Raw genomic sequence first — 20,326 nt, forward strand, 5'->3', positions numbered from 1 at the left:
TTCCCTGGCAGGAATCCCTGCAGGGTTTTGCAGGTCTAAGGGAGGAACCGAGCAAGTCTGGGTCACACCACTCGGTGGTTCCCAGCCTGGAGCGAGCCCTAGTCACCTGGGCAGGTGTTTCTGCTTTCTGAAAACATTTTCCGGAAATTTTGTTAAAACAACTCCGTACAACAGCTCGTGTGCAGTATGACTCCATTTCTTCACATAGTGTAGGATTGAAAATTAATTTTGGTTATGAGAAACGCGTGGTCTATAGTTATTTGCATTTAAAAAATCTTCTACCATGAATAGTCATGTGTGTTAATTAAGAGAGTTTTTCAGTTTCTAATAAGCATTTTCCAGAGGCTTATCTGGACAATGGTTTCTCCGGGGCACACTGCCGGCGGGGGGGGGGGGGGGGGGGGGGGGAGGGGAGGGGTGCGCCTCTCGCTCGCGCACGCGCAGATGACAACTCAGCTCTGCTCTGGGGCTCCGCGAGACTTCCGCAGGGCGAGATCCGGGCCCCGCCGGCGGCTCGGCCCCTCCTCCAAGCCCCGCCTCAATTTCCGGCTTTTTGCTCCGCCCCCTCGGCGTCTCGGGATCTTCTCCCTGGCCTGGCTCCAGCAGCCTCGCTCTGGCTGCGCGCTGCCCTCTCTTCTATTGCCGGCTGGGTTCCAGGCTTGTTTTGTTTGCGACGCTGTCGTGCCACAGCGCGCTTTACGGCCGCAGGGACGGAGCGAGCCGGCGCCAGGGCCCCTCCGGCCGTGAAGCAGGACGGGGGAAAGAGGTTGATGCCCGGCGGCGGGGCAAGCGCGTCATCTGGCCGGCTTCTCACCGCCGCGGAGCAAAGGGGAACCCGGGAAGCGGCGGGGTCGGCGTCCAGGAGCGGCCCGGGAGGCTCGGGCTCCGGCGGCAGAGGCGGAGCGGGCGTCCCCGGGCCGGGGAGCGGAGGCCCTGGGGGCCCCGCGGGCAGGATGAGCCTGACCCCGAAGGAGCTCTCGAGCCTGCTGAGCATCATCTCGGAGGAGGCGGGCGGCGGCAGCACCTTCGAGGGCCTGTCCACCGCCTTCCACCACTACTTCAGCAAAGCCGACCACTTCCGCCTGGGCTCGGTGCTCGTGATGCTGCTGCAGCAGCCGGACCTGCTACCCAGCGCGGCGCAGCGCCTCACGGCGCTCTACCTGCTCTGGGAGATGTACCGCACCGAGCCGCTCGCCGCCAACCCCTTCGCCGCCAGCTTCGCGCACCTGCTTAACCCCGCGCCGCCCGCCCGCGGCGGCCAGGAACCCGACCGGCCGCCCCTCTCAGGTACGGCTGGGACCGCCTTCCTGGAGCTGCTGGGCCTTCACCGGCCTGGGAAATCCGTCGTCTCCTTTTGAAATTCCCTCCCCACCCCCTCCACCAAGTACGGACGAGTGGCAGCTTCCTGGCACCGAAAATTAACCGCTCCCCCCGCAACAGTAGGAGCCGTCAAACCGTGCAGCTTAGTGTGGGGCTTGACGCTTTTGTGCCTCACATGCGGTTCGTTCTCGTCTAGCCCGTCAGAGGTGTGTGAAGTTGTAAGTAACGACACACTTTATCTGCCCCCGGCTTTAAGTCTCAGGAGAGTCAATGAGAAGTCATTCAGAACCGGAAGACGTGGTTGAGGCGGAGATACACATTACGCAGGGCTTCCCCGGTGGCTCAGTGGTAAAGAACCCGGCTGCCAATGCAGGAGACACGGGTTGGACCCCTGGGTCACGAAGATCTTCTGGAGAAGGAAATGGCAACCCACTCCAGTATTCTTGCTTAGAGAATCCCATGGACAGAAGAGCCTGGCAGGCTACAGCTCATGGGGTCGCAGAGTGGGACACGACTTACCAGCTAAACAACAAAGGATTATACTAGCCACCTTCTTGCTGTTAGGTGTCCTTGGTTAACGCGATGGGGTCACAGGATAGAAAACAGCCTCGAATTCACCGCCTAGATTATAAAACTACTACTGGACATTATGTAAAAGGTGTGTTTTCTGCAACTTTGGTGAGACCGGTGGATTTGATGTGAGACTGCTTTTTTTTGTTTTGGTAACTCAAGAGCTTGTTTATGAGACTTGATTTTAGGAGAAGACCTGAAGCCAGGAGAGGAGAACGGCATAGAGGAGAAGATGGTGATGAGTGTCTGGGAGATTTAGACAGGGCCCAGTGTAGTGGGCAGAACAGGTTGTCAGAGGTGGGAAGCAGCTTGATCTCATAGTCCTTAGGCAGTGAGGAAACAGGTAAGTCACTCCTTAGGAAGGGACTGCTATTCCGGGAGCCAGAAGGTGAAGGCAGGATTAATGTAATACTAGAGAATTTTTTCCTGCAGGAGAGGGCTTCTGCAGTTAAGCTAGTCATTGTTGCTGCTGGCAATTCTTCTGGATCTAAAGCATCTTCTGATTGGTTACCTAAAAGGGGCAACTTTTGTATTCCATGAGATATCTGTAGCGTGCAAGTTCTGAACCTGACTTTCAGGAAGTTTGAGAATGTCCAGAAAAGTGACTGCAAGGTGTGTTGTGTGTGTGTATATGTGTGGTCTGGTCAAACCCGCCACCCAAGATGGACAGAGACAGTGTGGGATTTGGGTCTGAGAGCCTTCTGAATTCTGTAGGATGGGTTAGGTAAAGGAACTGTGACTTATGTAATGTTATTCTCAAATGCAATGAGTCTGAAACTAGATCTAGGCTGTTAACTTTGTATTGTAAATAGATTTCCCAGGAAAGAAATCCATAGATTGGTTATTTTGCCTGTCTCTGCCTCAGTTTACTTCTCTGTAAGCTGCAGATAATAATTCTCAGCTGGCAGAGTAGGCAGCAAGCATCTACCTGCAAAGCAGAAAACCAGAATTTGATCCCTGGGTCAGGAAGTTCCCCTGGAGAAGGCAATGGCAACCCATCCAGTATTCTTGCCTGGAGAATCCCATGGACAGAGGAGCCTGGCAGGCTAGTCCGTGACATGGCAAAGAGTTGCACATGACTTCAGTTCAGTTCAGTTGCTCAGTCGTGTCCGACTCTTTGCCACCCCATGAATCGCAGCATGCCAGGCCTCCCTGTCCATCACCAACTCCCAGAGTTCACTCAAACTCAAGTCCATTGAGTCGGTGATGCCATCCAGCCATCTTATCCTCTGTCGTCCCCTTCTCCTCCTGCCCTCAATCCCTCCCAGCATCAGAGTCTTTTCCAATGAGTCAACTCTTCCCATGAGGTGGCCAAAGTCCTGGAGTTTCAGCTTTAGCATCAGTCCTTCCAACGAACACCCAGGACTGATCTCCTTTAGAATGGACTGGCTGGATCTCCTTGCAGTCCAAGGGACTCTGAAGAGTCTTCTCTAACACCACAGTTCAAAAGCATCAGTTCTTCGGTGCTCAGCTTTCTTTACAGTCCAACTCTCACATCCATACATGACCACAGGAAAAACCATAGCCTTGACCAGATGAACCTTTGTTGGCAAAGTAATGTCTCTGCTTTTGAATATGCAATCTAGGTTGGTCATAACTTTTCTTCCAAGGAGTAAGCGTCTTTTAATTTCATGGCTGCAATCACCATCTGCAGTGATTTTGGAGCCCAGAAAAATAAAGTCTGACACTGTTTCCACTCTTTCCCCATCTATTTCCCATGAAGTGATGGGACCAGATGCCAGGATCTTCGTTTTCTGAATGTTGAGCTTTAAGCCAACTTTTTCACTCTCCTCTTTCACTTTCATCAAGAGGCTTTTTAGTTCCTCTTCACTTTCTGCCATAAGGGTGGTGTCATCTGCATATCTGAGGTTATTGAGATTTCTCCCGGCAATCTTGATTCCAGCTTGTGCTTCTTCCAGCCCAGCGTTTCTCATGATGTATTCTGCATAGAAGTTAAATAAGCAGGGTGACAATATACAGCCTTGACGTACTCCTTTTCCTATTTGGAACCAGTCTGTTGTTCCATGTCCAGTTCTAACTGTTGCTTCCTGACCTGCATATAGGTTTCGGGACTAACAAACACAGAGTTGTTATGAGGAATAGAAGTAAGTGTTATCCACGATTACTGTTGATAGAGATGGTGCTTAAATCCACAACAGAGGGACTGTCAATGACAAGGCTTATTACATTGTACATCAAGGGGCATATATAGTGGGTATATATATAGTTTTAATTAAAAAAAAAAAATTAAAACTGGAGTGTAATTGCTCTACAGTATTATTAGTTTCTGCAACAGTGTGAATCAGCTGAATGTATACAAACATCCTCTCCCTCGTGAGCCTCCCTCCTCCCCGTCCCACCCCTTTAGGTCATCACAGAGCACAGAGCCGAGCTCCCAGTGCCATGTATACAGCAGCTTCCCATCTAGGGGGTGCGTGTTTTTTGAGCGTTTCAGGTGACTCTGCTGTGGAGCCAAGGTTGAAAATGTATCTGAATGTGAGTAGGAAGGCTTCTTCACACTCGGGAAACTTCAGTCTGGCTGAGGAAACACAAACGTGACTGTGGCCTGACACCCAGGGCTGTGCTGGGTGGCACGTACACGGAGCCTTGTGGCACGGGAACTACACCCGTGGAGCCCGAGGGACCTCGAGAGGGACTGATGTTTCTGCTGGATCTTGATGAGGGGTGGTGGGAAGAGAAGGGCGCGGCCCTCTCAGGTATTCAAAGAGCTGCATGTATTGTATGTTTTGAAATCAGGACTCGGAGAAGCTAAGAGGTTTTGTGCAACTGGAATGCAGAGCACAAGCGTTGGAGGGGGAAATGGGAGGAGGAGAGTGCGTCAGGACCAGATGAGGAAGGTCTTATAATGGTGCAGAGCTAGTGGTTGCTTCCTTGTCCCTCTACCTTTTACACAGTTGCTGGCTGCAGCAGAGAAGAAAAGCATTTCTGAGGACTGTAGTTTTTGATTTGTTTTGGTCTGTATACATAAACTTATCTTTGCAGGAACTGAAGCATGTTAGAAAACAAAGCTCTTAATAGCTCCACAAACTTAAGTTTCATTGACATCACCTCAGATCACAGTGAATCATTTGACATACAACAGTTGGCCCTGTACATCTTTGGGTTCTGCATCTAAGGATCCAACCAGACCCTTGGGGGTGTGTGTGTGGGGGGGGGGGGAGTTCCAGAAAGTTCCCCAAAGCAGAACTTGAATTCTGGCAGCTATTTACATATCACTTACTTTGTACTTACCTAGCATTTACATTGTATTTACATAGCATTTACATTGTCTTAGGCATTGTAAGTAATCTGGAGTTTAAAGTATAAGGAGGATGTGTGTAGGTTACTTTCAAATACTACAGCTTTTATGTATAGGACCCAGGCATCCCTGGATTTTAGTATTTGCAGGAGGTCTTGGAACCAGTCCTTGGGATGATTCCTTAATTATATTTTCATAAATGTATTTGGTTAAACAAATCTTCGATTATAATTGTCTTTAAAGATACATGAGATGCTAGTTTTATCAGGCTCAAGATAATTTCTAAAAATAACCATTAGCAAAATTGTCATACATTTTTTTGCTTGTGTATTTACAGGGTTTTTACCTCCTATAACTCCACCAGAGAAGTTTTTTCTTTCCCAGCTCATGCTGGCACCCCCACGGGAACTCTTCAAAAAGACACCCCGGCAGATCGCCCTTATGGACGTCGGGAACATGGGCCAGTCTGTGGACATTAGCGGGCTTCAGCTCGCCCTGGCTGGTAAGGCAGAGCCACGGTTCAGGTACTCATGCGCAGAGGCTGCTCTGCAATTCAGATGTCTCTACAGTGAGATCCAGGGACCACAGATATATTTATGGATGATGCAATTGTGTCTTCCTAACTTTAAGAAAACAAGGAAATAAGCATCAATGACTACAAGGGACAGCTATAACTACAGTGTGTATGCAATAGTATCTTGTGTTTTAACAGATTTTCCCCTGGTTCCTACTGAGGTCGAAATCTTTTGAGGTGTTTATTGCCCATTCAAGCTTTTAAAAATAAAATACTCATTGAAGTCATTAACCCATTTCCCCCCTTATTTTTAAAGACTGATTTGTAGGAGTTTTGGAGAAAAAAACAAAAAAGCTTGAACCTGGCCCTTTGCTTGTGTGTTGTAGACAAGTTTCTCCGGTTACGAGCTTGTGTTTTCACTCTCCTTGTGCCGCATTTTAAAGTGTTTTTTGTTTTAACCTTTTTCAGAACGCCAGTCTGAATTGCCAACTCAAAGTAAGGCCAGCTTCCCTAGCATTCTCAGTGACCCGGACCCAGATTCGTCTAACTCTGGATTCGACAGCTCCGTTGCCTCTCAGATCACAGAAGCTTTAGTCAGTGGACCAAAGCCACCTATTGAAAGTGAGTAAATCTGATTTTATATTCTTTTATATCCTTGGTTTTATTTTAGCAGTGTCCTACTGAGACTCTGGTGTTCTGAAACATGTTGTTTTCGTTTATGCTGAAAGATGAATCTTTTAAAAATTTTATTTTATTGAAATAGTTGATTTACAGTGTTGAGGTAATTTCTGCTGTACAGCAGAGTGATTCAGTTATATGTTCTTTTTCATATTCTTTTCATTATGGTTTCACACAGGATACTGAATTTTGTTTCCTGTGCTATATGGTAGGACCTCCTCCCTTATGCTAATCCCAGAACCCCAGTCCACCCCGCGCCCGGGGCAGCACACGGCTGCTGTGTCTGGGAGTCTGTTTCAGTTTCATGGATAAGTTCATTCGTGTCACATTTCAGACCCCACGTAGCAGTGGTATATTCGTCTTTATCTGTCTGGTTTACTTCACTAATCTGATAACCTCTAGGTCCATGTTGCTGCAAATGGCATTATCTCATTCTTTGTCTGTTCATCTCTCAGTGGACAGATTGTTTCCCCATCTCAGCTATTGTGAACAGTGCTGCCCTGAACATAGGGTGCCTGTTGTCTTTTTGAATTGCAGTTTTGTCGATACAGACCCAGAAGTGGGATTGCTAGATCATATGGCAACTGTTTTTAGTGTACTGAGAACCTCCATGATGTTTTCCACAGTGGCTGCACCAATTTACATTCCCATCAGTAAAGAAGGAGAGTTCCCTTTTCTCCACACCCTCTCCAGCATGTTATTTGTAGATTTTAATGATGGCCATTCTGACTGGTGTGAGGTGGTACCTCATTGTAGTTTTGATTTGCATTTCTCTAATAATTAGCTATGTTGAGCATCTTTTCCTGTGCCTTTTGGCCATCTGTATGTCTTCTTTGAAGAAATGTCTCTTTAGATCTTCTGTTCATTTTTTGATTGGGTTGATTTTTTTGCAGTTGAGATGGATGAGCTCTATGTATATTTTGGAAATTAAGTTCGTGTTGGTCGCATCATTTGCAAATATTTTTTCCCAGTCTGTAGGTTTTCTCTTAGTTTTATTTATGGTTTTCTTTGCTGAAGAAAAGCTTATAAGTCTGATTAGGTCCCATTTGTTTATTTTTGCTTTTATTTCTATTGCCTTGGGAGAATGATCTAAAAAAACAAAAAAAAACATTGGTGGGATTTATGCCAGAGAATGTTAAACATGAATTTAATGAGAAACTTCTAGTATGATGTCTGGAACATAGTAGATATGCTCAATAAAAGTTAGTTTCTTTAATAAAAATACCAAGTTTTTTTTTAATTACATACCTAAAGCTATACATTCCCTGAAATAAGGTTATTTTTGTATCTTATTACCTTTTTTGTTTTATACCTCTTTATTAATCTCATCATTAATAATGGAGAATAATAATGGAGAATCTCATCATTCTCCATTAAAGTTTTACTGAGTCTTACGGCTCTTGCTTTAATTCAAAGAAAACACCTATTGAAGCTTATGGAACTGTATTTTTTGGTTTTATAGGCTTCTGTGTGGTTTTAATGATGACAGCATGCTTTCTGCTTAGGGATAAGATTATGTTCTCCAGACTGTAGGGTTACCTTGAGTTTGAAACCTGCACTGTGACTCTTCATGCCATTTATAGTAGTTCTTTGGCATAAACAAGTCTCAGCTAGTCACAGTGTATGGGAAGGCCCAAGGCACAGAGGTGGTTATTTAATGCTCCCTGGGCACAGCTGTGACTGGAATGGGCCACTGGAAAGGGATGTAAGAAGGAGACTGGTCAGGTATCAGGTCCGAGTCTAGCTGAACACCAAGCATCCTTACCTCATGGGAACTTTCTCTTGATCACATAAGTACTGCATCTCCTAAAATGTTAAAACACTTTCTGTTAATAGCCTGCAGAGATTCAGTGCTGGTTCTGGTGAAGAGATGGTATAGTTTAAGATAAAGGGATGGGGCTTCCTTGGTGGCTCGGTGGTAAAGAATCTGCCTGCCACTGCAGGAGACACGGGTTCAATCCCTGGTCCAGGAAGATCCTAAATGCTGAGGAGCACCTGAGCTTGTGCACAACAACTATTGAGCCTGTGCTCTGGAGCCCAGGAGCTACAACTACTGAAATCTGCGTCCCTAGAGCCCATGCTCCTCTGCAGTAAGAGAAGCTGCGGAAATGAGAAGCCCGTGCACTGCAGCTGGAGAGTAGCCCCTGCTCTCCACAACTAGAGAAAAGTCCATGTAACAACAGAGACCTAACACAACCCAAAAAAAGACAAAGGGACGATTCTTAGCCAGAAAATAGACATTTTCAATGAACTGGAGTATCCAAGTCTGAAATTTGACTGGGGCTTGGTCCATGGGAGGAGACAGCCGTCTTAGGCCCTGTGTGAAAACCAAAGAGGGGCTGAAGTTTGCGCAGGACTCCCAGCCAGTGTTTGTTTTCATTTACTGAAGAGCATTTATATCTTAGGAATCAATCTTTATAACAGTTGAGGTATTGAGTCACTCCCCTGTCCTTTTTTTTTTCTTTTCACTGTTTTATTAAAATGATATAGCATTTGTGAATTGATGGGTTTATGAAACTCTCCAGATTCGTTTGAGAATGTCCGGTCAACCATAGTTCTCACCTGCCCATTTTATCTATACATAATTTGCTACTGCAAGGTTTTAAGAGGCAAAAATAAAACTGGTACACATTATATGGTCTCTGAATAAAACAGTGCTGAGAACAGGATGACTGAGATCAAATAGTGTTTTATTTTTCCCATCAAAAGACTTACCAATGAAGTAAGTGGTGTCCTTTTGCTACTGACCATGATTGAACCAGGACTTGGCAGGGGGTGGTAATGCTTTCCTCTGCTCTCCAAAGATTGATAGATTTGGTCTCTGGTATAATAATTCTGTGTCAGCATTTCATTCTTTCATTTGTGTTCTGGAAAAAACCGACTTTATGTCATTTCTGCTTCTGATTTTTGAATCAGTGTGACCGTGTTGTCCTTATTAAGCAACCCACTCCAGTACTCTTGCCTGAGAAATCCCGTGGACAGAAGCTGCCTGCAGGGCTACAGTCCATGGGGTCACAGAGTCAGACATGACGGGGCACGCCCGCATGCACAGACGTGGAGTTTATACAGAAGTGTGTGAGTGTCAGCCGACCCACAGCAGCAGTCACACAGGCTCCTCTGATTGCAGGCCATTTTCGGCCAGAGTTCATTCGCCCCCCGCCTCCGCTACATGTGTGTGAGGACGAGCTGGCCTGGCTCAACCCCACTGAGCCTGACCATGCGATCCAGTGGGACAAGTCAATGTGCGTGAAGAACAGCACCGGTGTGGAGATCAAGCGAATAATGGCTAAAGCCTTCAAGAGCCCCCTGTCCTCTCCTCAGCAGACACAGGTATGTGTTTACCATCAGCGTTTTCCTGTATTGAATTCACCAAGTGGTTTTGTTTCTCATAAAGTGATAAACGACCAGTGATCACTAGTGGAAAGTGTCTTGGTCCCTGAAGCTTCGTTTGGCCTCCCACTCTGCTCGCTGCACTGGTGGGGCAACGAGTCTGGTGCCCAAACACCTGGCAGCTTCTGTGTGGGATCAGTTCGCCCCTGGGTGAGGGGTCTGAGGTGGCGCTCACTTTGGGGCACTCTGCTCTGGCTCTGCTGCTGGGTGCTTCGTGTACGCTGTTGCTAAGCTGAACGGGACTGACTTACCCCGGAGGGTAAGTCCGCAGTCACTCACATCTCACCAGGGAGGGAAACCAGCGCCCATCACACGGTTGGTCGGTCGTGGACTCAAAAGTCCCCGTGCCCGACGATGAGACTTCCTTCAGGCAAGACGGTAGTTCCTGTTGGTGCATCTTACCCAGTTTGCACTCTCTCCCATTAGAACTTGTCAGGAGGTACATTTCCAACCCGGTTTACCACCTAACACCATCTTCAGAGTCAAGTAACAGCCTTGTTCGTAGTTCACTTTGCTAACCAGTCAGTCCTGAAAGAGTATGTGTGTACAAGCAAGTAGATGAGGAAATAGCATAGAAAATGTATGTAAAGCAATGTACAAATCTGGCAAAAAACACTATTTTTGCGGACACATATTTGAATAACAGAGTGCGTGTGACTCGCACTGTAGTGTAGGCAGTCTGACCCCCGACCTCCCCCTCCCCAGGTGCTGGGCAGGCTTCAGTTCCTGAGTTTCCTGATGACCTCTGTGGTCTGTGCTTTTCAGTAGTACTAGTTGGTACGATTATTTTTGATTATAACCAAAAACAAAAAAGAAAAAAAACCTACCTACAAGGGACTTAAGGATGTTATTGTTAAAATCCAGACAGTATTGATTCTGGTTTCATGCCCAGGAGGCATCAGTGTTATTTATAAACTCTAGTGATGGTGCCTGGTTGTAATACCTGACAATTCAAATATAAGTGTCAAAATATCAAAGCATGATTATCATGGGTTTGAGGGAAGATACTGATGAAGTTGGTTCAGTGCAGGTAAATTTTATAACATTTTAAAAATAAAATACTTGGGTATTTTTATATGCAGGAAAGAGAACTTCTAACTTAAATTCTTTTTCTCTCTTTAAAAAAACTTGATTTTATTTAGCTCCTTGGAGAGTTGGAAAAGGACCCCAAACTTGTTTATCATATTGGCCTCACTCCAGCCAAACTTCCTGACCTAGTGGAAAACAATCCTCTAGTTGCTATAGAAATGTTGCTGAAGTTAATGCAGTCAAGTCAGATCACTGAGTATTTTTCAGTTCTGGTCAATATGGATATGTCATTACATTCGATGGAAGTTGTAAATCGGTAAGTTTCTGTACTCCATCAAATGCTGGGTGGGGGTGGGGGCATGTATATAGATCCTGATTAAATGATTAGAAGGGGAAAAACTCACAACATTTTTTTCCCCTGGCATTGTTAGTCTGAGAACACCCATTAAATAATCTGAGCTTTAGTGTTAACTGCAAATGAATTTCGCACCCCAAGGAAGAACGTGGAGGGTATTCTGAGCGTTTAACACTGTCTTAACCACTGGACCACCTGGGGAGTCACCGCCTATGAAATCTACTTGCTAAAATGTATTTCCCTATATGTGATTATATATTCCTAGTGCTCTGTGCTCAAGTCCCTCAGTCATGTCTGACTCTGTGCTTCCATGGACGGTAGCCCAGCAGGCTCCTCTGTCCATGGGATTTTCCAGGCAAGGATACCGGAGTGGGTTGCCATTTCCTATTCTGGGGATCTCTCTGACCCAGGGATCGAACCCAAGTCTCCTGCATCTCCTGCATCGGCAGGTGGATTCTTTACCACTGCACCACCTGGGAAGCTGTATAGTCTTTATATAAATTACAGGTGTTGCATTATTTCTGTTAGTGACTAAAGCTATATCATGGGAAGGTAGGGGCCAAGGAGCTGAGACAGTTCCAAGAATACCTTCCTAGAATTACCGGCATTGTTCTCTGAACCGCTCTTTGATTTGGTCTCCTTGCTCTGCTGTCATCAACTGTCAGGGAAGCAAGAAGAGGTTTCTCACTTTGTTACTTTGCTTACAAGTTTTAGGTACGTCACAAATTTCACAGACTTGGAGGTTAGCTTGGGAACCTGCTATTAAGCTGTTTATATGTAGTGTAGGTCAGGAAGATCCCCTGGAGGAGGAAATGGCAACCCACTCCAATGCTCTTGCCTGGGAAATCCCATGGACAGAGGAGTCTGGCAGAGTACAGCACATGGGGTCACAGGAGAGTCATACACGACTTAGCAACTCAACGACAACAAGTAGTGCAGCCACACAGGCAGGCTTGCCTGGCGTGCTCCCAGTTTGGGCTTCTCATCCTCAACCCCCTCCACGTGGTGTCCTGTTTTGAGGGCTAAATCACATGGCCTTTCTGCTTACGGGGAGATCCATTCTGAGCACCAGACAACCACACTTCAATTAGAGCATGACCTTTGTGGAGCACTCGTTTGTAAGGTGGGGATTATTGTTTTTTAACCTCCTTATAGCTGTACTCAGAGACAGCAATGGCACCCCACTCCAGTACTCTTGCCTGGAAAATCCCATGGACGGAGGAGCCTAGTAGGCTACAGTCCATGGGGTTGCTAAGAGTTGGATACGACTGAGCAACTTCACTTTCACTTTTCACTTTCATGCATTGGAGAAGGCAATGGCAACCCACTTCAGTGTTCTTGCCTGGAGAGTCCCAGGGACGGGGGAGCCTGGTGGGCTGCCGTCTATGGGGTCACACAGAGTCGGAACGACTGAAGCGACTTAGCAGCAGTAGCAGTATAGCTGTACTAAGCTGGGAATTCCCGGGCAGTCCAGTGTTTAGGATTCAGCACTTCCACTGCTGAGGGCCAGCATTCACTCCCTTCAGTGGGGAGGGGGAACACGACTAAGATCCCCAAATCTGCACGGTGAAGCCCCCCGCAAAAAAGTCCTTTTAAGTTAATCAGCTGGTGGGAAAAGCCTAACTGAAAGCCCAGGGCAGGTGTGTCCTAGGGCAGCACAGATCTGGGGAGGGAGAGAGGAAGCACGTTTTCAACCTTCATTTTCTGTCGCAAGACCTATCAACCTGCTCCTTCCGCCGCCTTCTCGTCTGAGCCTTTCTTCTGTTCGGGTCCTCCAGGCTGACCATGCTGAGTGCTTACTTACTGTCTAAACCAGACCGTAGGCACTTTGTCCAAGGATCCTTTTATCAGTGTGGACATGATTTCAAGGGTGGGGTCTGCTGTGGGAGCCCCACCCACCCCCCTCATTGTGCATCACCCCATGCCACGCGTCACCAGCAGCCTATGGCTGCGTTTCCTTGGGGCCTTGTGGGAAAAAAATTCTGTACTCGGGTAATGTGCCACGCCCACCCCCGATTCTACACTTCACTTAGATTATTTACTGATTTGAAGAACACTTCTCTCCTTGGGTTTCCATTTAAGTCATATGCCCTGTGAATCCTTCCCACTTACACTGCTCCTTGAGCAAACATTTGCCTCATGTAAGTACTCAGTCATGCATTGTGCTGTTCAGTTCCTACCACGCCTTCCTTCACAAGTACTCCTTGCATAGCACTCATGTGTAATCAGGTTGGTATTACTTAGGTAGACGGAGTAACTGCCCACATCGTCAGAGCCTGGATGGTAACTAGAACTATGATTCAGCCAAGACCACCCAGGGACATGGTGCTCAGCGCTTATTACATATGATGTGCAGACCTGAGAAACGAAGTGTCACTTATTAGCGGGGGTGAGTGGGGTGGGTGGCTCCGATGTTTACCTGCATAAACCATTAATATTAGAATTTTCACTAAGTGACCGAAATTAACAGGCCTGCCTTTATTTTTATGAAACAGACTAACCACAGCTGTTGATCTACCTCCTGAATTTATTCACCTTTATATATCCAATTGCATTTCTACCTGTGAACAAATTAAGGATAAATATATGCAGGTAAGTCACAATTTCTGTAACCTTTATAAATACCTGCCCTGAAAACAGACGCTGACACAGGCTCCTCTTTCAGAACCGTCTGGTGCGTCTCGTGTGCGTCTTTCTGCAGTCCCTGATCCGTAACAAGATCATCAACGTGCAGGACTTGTTTATAGAAGTGCAGGCCTTCTGCATCGAGTTCAGCAGGATCCGTGAGGCCGCAGGCCTCTTCCGGCTGCTGAAGACCCTGGACACCGGAGAGACGCCTGCCGAGACCAAGGTGTCCAAGTGATGCCTCTTGGGACCTCCTGTTCACTGTTCAGCTGTGCTGTGCTTTCCTTTTTAAATCTGTCCAGACCCGTGATTGCCTGGTTTAATGCACATAAACATCACTCTCTCCACTTAGAGTCTTGCCTCCCTGGGTGACTTTTCCCTTTAGATGAATTTTTGGTGGGAACCTGGAAGAATGCGTCCTGTAGGTCTTGCTGATGGCTATCCACAGGGAAGGTCATCCCAAAGTCACTGCACTCGGGAGATGAGGCCGTCAGCAGTGAAGAGCAACAGGCTTATTTTTGCTTAAGATGTAAGTCATAGGCTTCTGATGAGGCTTTAGGGAGAGTAAATGAAGACCCTCTTTAAGAACATGAATTCCTGCCCCTGGGGCCTGGAGTCATCCCGGGATGGCAGCCTGACCCTTGAACTTCTCACTGGGCCCAGTGTGAGCCATGGACACACATGTAACCTCATGCTTGCTTTTCACGGGGACCTAAAACAGAGTAAACACTTTTCTTGGGCTGTCCACCAATGTGGGGATTCCCCAAAACTGCCTTTGGGGGCTGTGATAGCTGGTAGTTCTCCAGGCTTTCTCTCTTGATGTTCGGTGCTCTGGGAGGAGGACAGTCCTGGGAAGCTGTCCTCACTGAGTGGGATGTGTGCCCCACCTGTGGGCTCCTGTGGGCTGTTACCCCTCTTTTAACTCTGGACAACAGTGCCTTACATTAAAGTTTTCTATGAACTCTATCATCTGATGTAGTTTTTACTTGAAGAAATCCCCCACCTACTGAGGTACTTTCAAAGCATACTCTATACAGAAACCTGAGTAACTCACCTTCCAGTCCAACTCTTAGCAAAAGTTAAAGGATATACCAAGCAGGGCAGGTTTTAAGATTAGTATAAATTCCAGCCTTGTAATATTGGCAAAACGGTATGCCTAGATGATGAGAAATTTTAGCTTAGATATTCTCATAAAGGGAAGGATTTATAAATATATCAGCTTCAAAAGGACCCAAGCTGGCCTAACAGGTATGCCTTCAGAAGTCTAAATATGGACGTAACGCACTTCTTTCCACACCTAACTTTTCTTTGCCCAGGGCTGAGGTTCGGGCATCACCATTTTGCACATTAGCACTGGGCAAAGCAAGCTTATTAGCCAGTACCGTCTGTGATGGTGAAGTTTCGCCCATACCACTGCTGGAAGCGCCCAACCTCGGGTCAGGCCCTGCCGATTCTCGGTAAGCGAGAGCTCCCGGCCGGCAGCCTGGATGCACACACAGAGCTTGCCTGGCACACGTTTTCTCTGTGAGGCCCTCAGTCATGCGGCAGCCCTATGCCTGGGCACTGTCCCAAGCTACGGAATCACCAACTTAAGCGGCACAGAATGTCAGAAATGTGGCACCACACTTCCCACGAAAGGACACCTGTTGTCAGTCTGACGCTAGAAGACCATGTCCTTTCCAGCCTCACCTGGGAACGTGTGTGCCAGCAGCTAGGCACTTCTCTGCCCTGGGGCATCCACAAGTTGCCACCCACGCAAACACTGATTTGGGGCCACAAACAGGCTTTTGTGGGCAGATTTGCAAACGTGGCCTGTGACTAAAGACAGACCATTGTTCATCATTTCCAGGTTACAGTCCTGGTGTTTACTTGACAGAGGAAAGGGTTTCAGGTGTATTTCAAATAAACAGCTTACAAAGAATAGTAGTTATATTTAGAGAACATTTTATGGGAGGAAAAAAAAATCCAGAAACATTTACAACACCAGCAAAAAGTTCTTCGTTAAACATGTTTAAAAGTAGAAGAATGTTTACCTGAAATAAAAGGAACTATAATCCTGGGATTTGATAACTGCATCAACTTTTAAGTTTAATCAGATGAGTTCATGTTTTCTAAAAACCACATCTTGAATTCTCTGGACTTTCAGTTCCAATTTCTAGCTTTAATATCTTCAAATCACCTGCTTAAAAGAAGACAGCAAGATGACCTGTTAAAATGACATCTTAGGGTAGAAAGATGTTTGAAAAAGTATTTGTGAGCCTAAAATATAACTATTTCAAATACCTTTCTTTAGCAATATTGTTTGTTTATGCAACTCTAAGAAAATGGTATCATTCAGACAAATGATACCATGATAAATGGTATCAGAATAGACAAACTTTCATAAATTTTAATGGACTCAATGGACATGAGTTTGTGCAAATGCTTATGTGGAAAATCCTTAAGAAAAGGACTTCCAAAATCCTGAGATTCAATAACTAATCAGCCTAACAGGAAACATAAGTGTTTTCCCAGGTTTCTTTTTATCTGTTGATAAATAAGCCTCCAACGCGTCAAAAAGAATGGGTTGACTTTTCTTGTACTAATCTTAAACTAATGTAATGCAAATACTTTTTTGATTTACAACTTGTTTTGTACTTTTCCTGTTAGAATGAGGGCACACTTCTAGATACATGGCTGATGATATTGTTTTACTACTGTAACTAGTAATCGATGTGCCAGTACTTTTGAAAATGAAATGCTTTTAAAAGTGTTTTAAACTTCAAAAATGAAAATTAACTGGGAAAAGCATTGGTGGCTTTTCTAATTGGTGATCTTGTGACAGAAGCACAGCGTGCAGAAAAATAAGATGAACTCTGGTTCAGGCCAAAGTTCTGTGCTCTGTAAGCTGCAAATTAGAGTTTACACCGAGCCTGGAGAAATGCTTTTGACTAAAACATGTAAGTACCTCAGGTTCTAGTTAGCCACATATATGTGCTGACTTTACCTCAGCCCTCATTGATCATACGAGTGTGCTCCAAAACAGACTATAGCTAAGCCAAGCCGTCTTCCGGGGGCATCTGGTTATGTTGGGTATCTTGTCCCAGTGAAAGCAACCTGGTTCCTGAATGTCTTGTGCCTGTGTGCTCAGTGAGGTCTGACTCTCTGCGACCCCATGGGCTGCAGCCCACCAGGCTCCTCTGTAAATGGAATTGTCCAGGCAAGAATACTGGAGTGGGTTGCCATTTCTTCCTCCAGGGGATCTTCCCAACCCAGGCAAGGATTGAACCCACGCCTCTTGTGTCTCCTGCATTGGCATGCGAATTCTTTACCATGTGGTCTATTACTATTATTATTGTTTTCATGATTCTAGCGGTCTTTGGTGTATTAAGTGTATCGTAAAACATGAATAATGGTGCTTACTGCGTGCTGAAGCCCCAAAGTTCCCCAGGGTTCACCAATCATCTCTTGTTAAAAATGTATGAGCTTGCTGGAAAGGCCCATTTTGGAAACCGTGCCCCGACGTTACTGAGGTCAGACCAGAGGTTCGCTTCAGGAGGTTTTGTCATCGTGTACCCAGAGAGAGCCAACTGCCAGGGGGCACACTGCAATTCGGCCTTTTAGTGTCATCATTCCTCAGTAACTGTGGGGCAGCCCTCCAGGGAAGAGTCTGGGCGCCCACCACTCCCAGCAGGCAGGCGCTGTTACCTGTTCAGGTGCGGTGTGCACATCCCTCCTGCAGGCGGCCTGGCTTTCTGACGGGAACCCCCGAAGCTGCCCAGCAGGGGGCGCTGGCATCCACGGGTCCATGCTGTCCACACATAACCGAGGCCCTCACAGTTAAAAACAAAGAACAGTCTCTGCATTACCTGTGAACAAAGCTTTCAAGACAACTGTCAGAAGGAAAGCGATTCCTGCCATTAAGTAATACAATCTGAACTAAATCTCTCTGCTTTACTAACCTTTCTTCATTTATATTCCCCAGATTCCCAGCATTTTATCAAAGTTGTGTTTCAGCAAAAATTCTAGTAACTGACCCTTTATCACGTCTACCTAAGAAAATCCTTTTGAAAGGAAACATTTTCCTTACCAAGTACAAAAGGGTTTTCTGTCTGCTCTTGCAGATTTCCTTATCTGCTGTTAAAGACTTGTGTTTCTAAAGATGAGAGTACTGTAATTTTTCCAGTCTCTTATGTTTATAACGTAGGGTCAAAGTCTCTTTTTTTTGACTGTGCCTCACAGCACAGGGGATCTTAGTGCCCTGACAAGGGGTGGAACTCGTGCCCCTGCAGTGGGAGCACAGAGTGCCAAACAGTGAACCCCAGAGGAGTCCCTCAAACCCCTGAATTAGGTAAAGCTCTGCCTGACAGCCGCTGGTAAGAACTCACTCGCCCATAATCATCAAAAACAATTCACCCTGATCTGTCAAAGCACTCTTTAAAGTCAGCTTCACTGGCTAATGGGAAGAATTAAAGCACTTTCCACTAGTATGTGTCTTAAAATACAAAGAGCAATCTACTTGGTATAGAATCAGGGACATAGTTTCCTATTTGCAATGAACAACACAGAAGGCAAATTTCAGAGATAATGGCTATTATGGAAACCCACTGCAGTGTCTGTTGAAATGAGCGCTCAAAAGTAAGGCAATTTCTATCCCAATAGCTCTTCCCATGGAGTCTGGCCTCCGCTGATATCAGTAACACTGTTTAATCACCTAGAGTTTCACTGAGTGGCTGGAATCAGTGTCCTAAGTAACTTGAAAAAAAACAAAACAAAAACTATATAAACTTTACATCTTAGATACAGCTATAAGAATAAATTGTTTACACTTTAAAAATTATATACTCTAGTAAACATTTATTTTTACCATCAAATAAAGATGTACACAGTAAACAGTTTGGAAGATACAAAGGACTACAGTTTCAAGTTGTAAAAACACTAACTCTTCCTCACTCTGGACCTCCCACCTCTAAGAAGTGACAGCAGAGCACAGTGTGTGTGTGTGTTGTTTCTGGCCACCCCTGTGGCATGCAGAGCTTCCGCAGTCGGGGATCGAACCTGCAGCCCTTGCAGCGGGAGTGCAGTCTTACCCACTGTGTGTCTCATCACTTTTCCAACTTAGAGAGCGGCCCCCACAGCTTCAGAGCGGCCTAATTCCCCTGCCTCCAAGGAAGAACAGCAAACAAGAGTAGGTGGGAGAGATGATGAAACAAGTTCACTGCTTTTTTCCATGGCTTTAAAATTAATCTAGAAAACTGGTTACTGGTTTATAACAGCAACTGAAAGTCTCCATCTATCACCCTTTTAATTGTAAAGATTAAACTGTAGTTGGAATCAGTAAATTCATCATTTACCTCAAAAAACAAACAAAAAAACCCCAAACAACCCACACCAGAGTCTGTTTACTCCATTTCCTTAACCAGCAATGAAGAACTTCATGCTTGCATGTGACAGCTTTTTTTATTTGTAGAAAAAAAGGGACAAAACTTCCCTCCCCATCAAGGTTATTAGAAGAAATTAGATAATAAAAGGGAGAAATAAAATTACTCAAGCCCACCCGTACTTTTCTCACAATTCCAAATTTAAAAAACAACAATGAAAGTGCTCTCGGGTTTGGAAATCTCTCTAAAGTACAGAGGTGTAAGAAAGCAACAGACTTCTCTCATCACACTGACAAGTTTAATGTTCGAAAAAAGCCTTTCCTCCAGGGAAACTCGCATGACCAATTACTGAATATAATCATGCAACTCCATTTCAACTAGTCTAAAGTCAACGTGCTTAGGCTAGAACCATCCTAGAGAAGACGGAATCATCTTATGATACGTTTCAATAGATAAATATATCAAGACTAATCAAAAAGTATCTTGAAAGAATAAAATAGCTCTTTGTATACCAAATTAGAACCTGAAAGGTAAAAGAATGTACATTATTTTCACATATACAAACTATGCACTAAAGTAACAAAAATAAAATGTCCTTTAATTCGAGCCCAGGCTCTGTCCATGACACGGTCCGCAGGTCTTGCACTAGCAGGCGGGTCCGTCACACTGAGCGTCGCTCCTGCCTGTCTCTATAACAAAGCAACGGGAGCCAGTGTTAGTCGCTGGGCATATCCTGGGCTTTGGTTACATAAACACTGTTACGTTTGGAGAGCGTCATTCATGAAACAAATTATAGAAATTTTTAAATAAAACTTACATGGAGAAACAGCAACCTATTCCAGACAGAGAGTTAAGAAAATATAAAAATACCTGCTTCACGTAAAGCATGAGAGCTTTTCTAGTCTAATTAGCAAGCATGTGGTCAGCACTGTGCAACAGAAAAGATGCAGGCTGAGCTGCTGGGATTAACTAGAGTGTGTTTCCAAACACGCAGCGATGGCATCACCACCCATGAAGACAGCAGCTTGCGTTTACTGGGCAATGTATATTGACCCTATGAGCTAGAGACGGCTACATTATTATCCCCAATCTAGAGACTGGAAATGGAGACGCGGAGAGGTTCAAACTGGCATTCGAGTCCAGTAGGATGTTACTAGGAAAGGAGAACAGAATAATTTTGGCACAGACGGTTTCTTTCAGGAATACAGTACCTCCTCAAAACTAGG

General features: G+C 45.5%; 2 protein-coding genes and 1 non-coding gene across 6 annotated transcripts in view; 1 reads left to right on the forward strand and 2 right to left on the reverse strand.

The window, feature by feature from the left end:
* Positions 1-681: 681 nt before the first annotated feature.
* Positions 682-14,458, forward strand: CNOT11 (CCR4-NOT transcription complex subunit 11). Its single transcript, XM_027554714.1, has 7 exons — positions 682-1,287; positions 5,487-5,651; positions 6,132-6,284; positions 9,469-9,671; positions 10,874-11,076; positions 13,611-13,707; positions 13,781-14,458. The coding sequence occupies exons 1-7, from the start codon at positions 771-773 to the stop codon at positions 13,976-13,978; spliced, it is 1,536 nt and encodes a 511-aa protein (XP_027410515.1). The 5' UTR covers positions 682-770; the 3' UTR covers positions 13,979-14,458.
* The window catches only part of RNF149 (ring finger protein 149), a 35,624-nt gene continuing 24,312 nt past the window's right edge, over positions 9,015-20,326 (reverse strand). For 2 of the 4 annotated variants that reach the window (XM_027554717.1, XM_027554718.1), the window contains one exon: positions 18,557-19,789. In XM_027554717.1, the coding sequence (XP_027410518.1) occupies positions 19,746-19,789 (44 nt within the window). In that variant the 3' untranslated portion in view covers positions 18,557-19,745. Of the gene's footprint in view, positions 10,260-13,624; positions 14,294-15,773; positions 15,923-17,427; positions 19,790-20,326 lie in introns of those variants that run through there. The other 2 variants (XM_027554715.1, XM_027554716.1) reach the window with 2 other exon arrangements.
* LOC113901972 lies at positions 17,247-17,360 on the reverse strand. The gene has a single exon (XR_003513628.1). It is a non-coding gene; the product is annotated as a small nucleolar RNA SNORD89 (small nucleolar RNA).

This window comes from Bos indicus x Bos taurus, chromosome 11 (assembly GCF_003369695.1).
Source record: "Bos indicus x Bos taurus breed Angus x Brahman F1 hybrid chromosome 11, Bos_hybrid_MaternalHap_v2.0, whole genome shotgun sequence".
NCBI classification, from domain to species: domain Eukaryota; kingdom Metazoa; phylum Chordata; class Mammalia; order Artiodactyla; family Bovidae; genus Bos; species Bos indicus x Bos taurus.

Coding starts and splice junctions, on each gene's coding strand:
- CNOT11 (XM_027554714.1), top strand. CDS start 771: ATGCCCGGCGGCGGGGCAAGCGCGTCATCTGGCCGGCTTCTCACCGCC. Junction 1,288..5,486: donor CGACCGGCCGCCCCTCTCAG/GTACGGCTGGGA, acceptor GTGTATTTACAG/GGTTTTTACCTCCTATAACT. Junction 9,672..10,873: donor CCTCTCCTCAGCAGACACAG/GTATGTGTTTAC, acceptor GATTTTATTTAG/CTCCTTGGAGAGTTGGAAAA.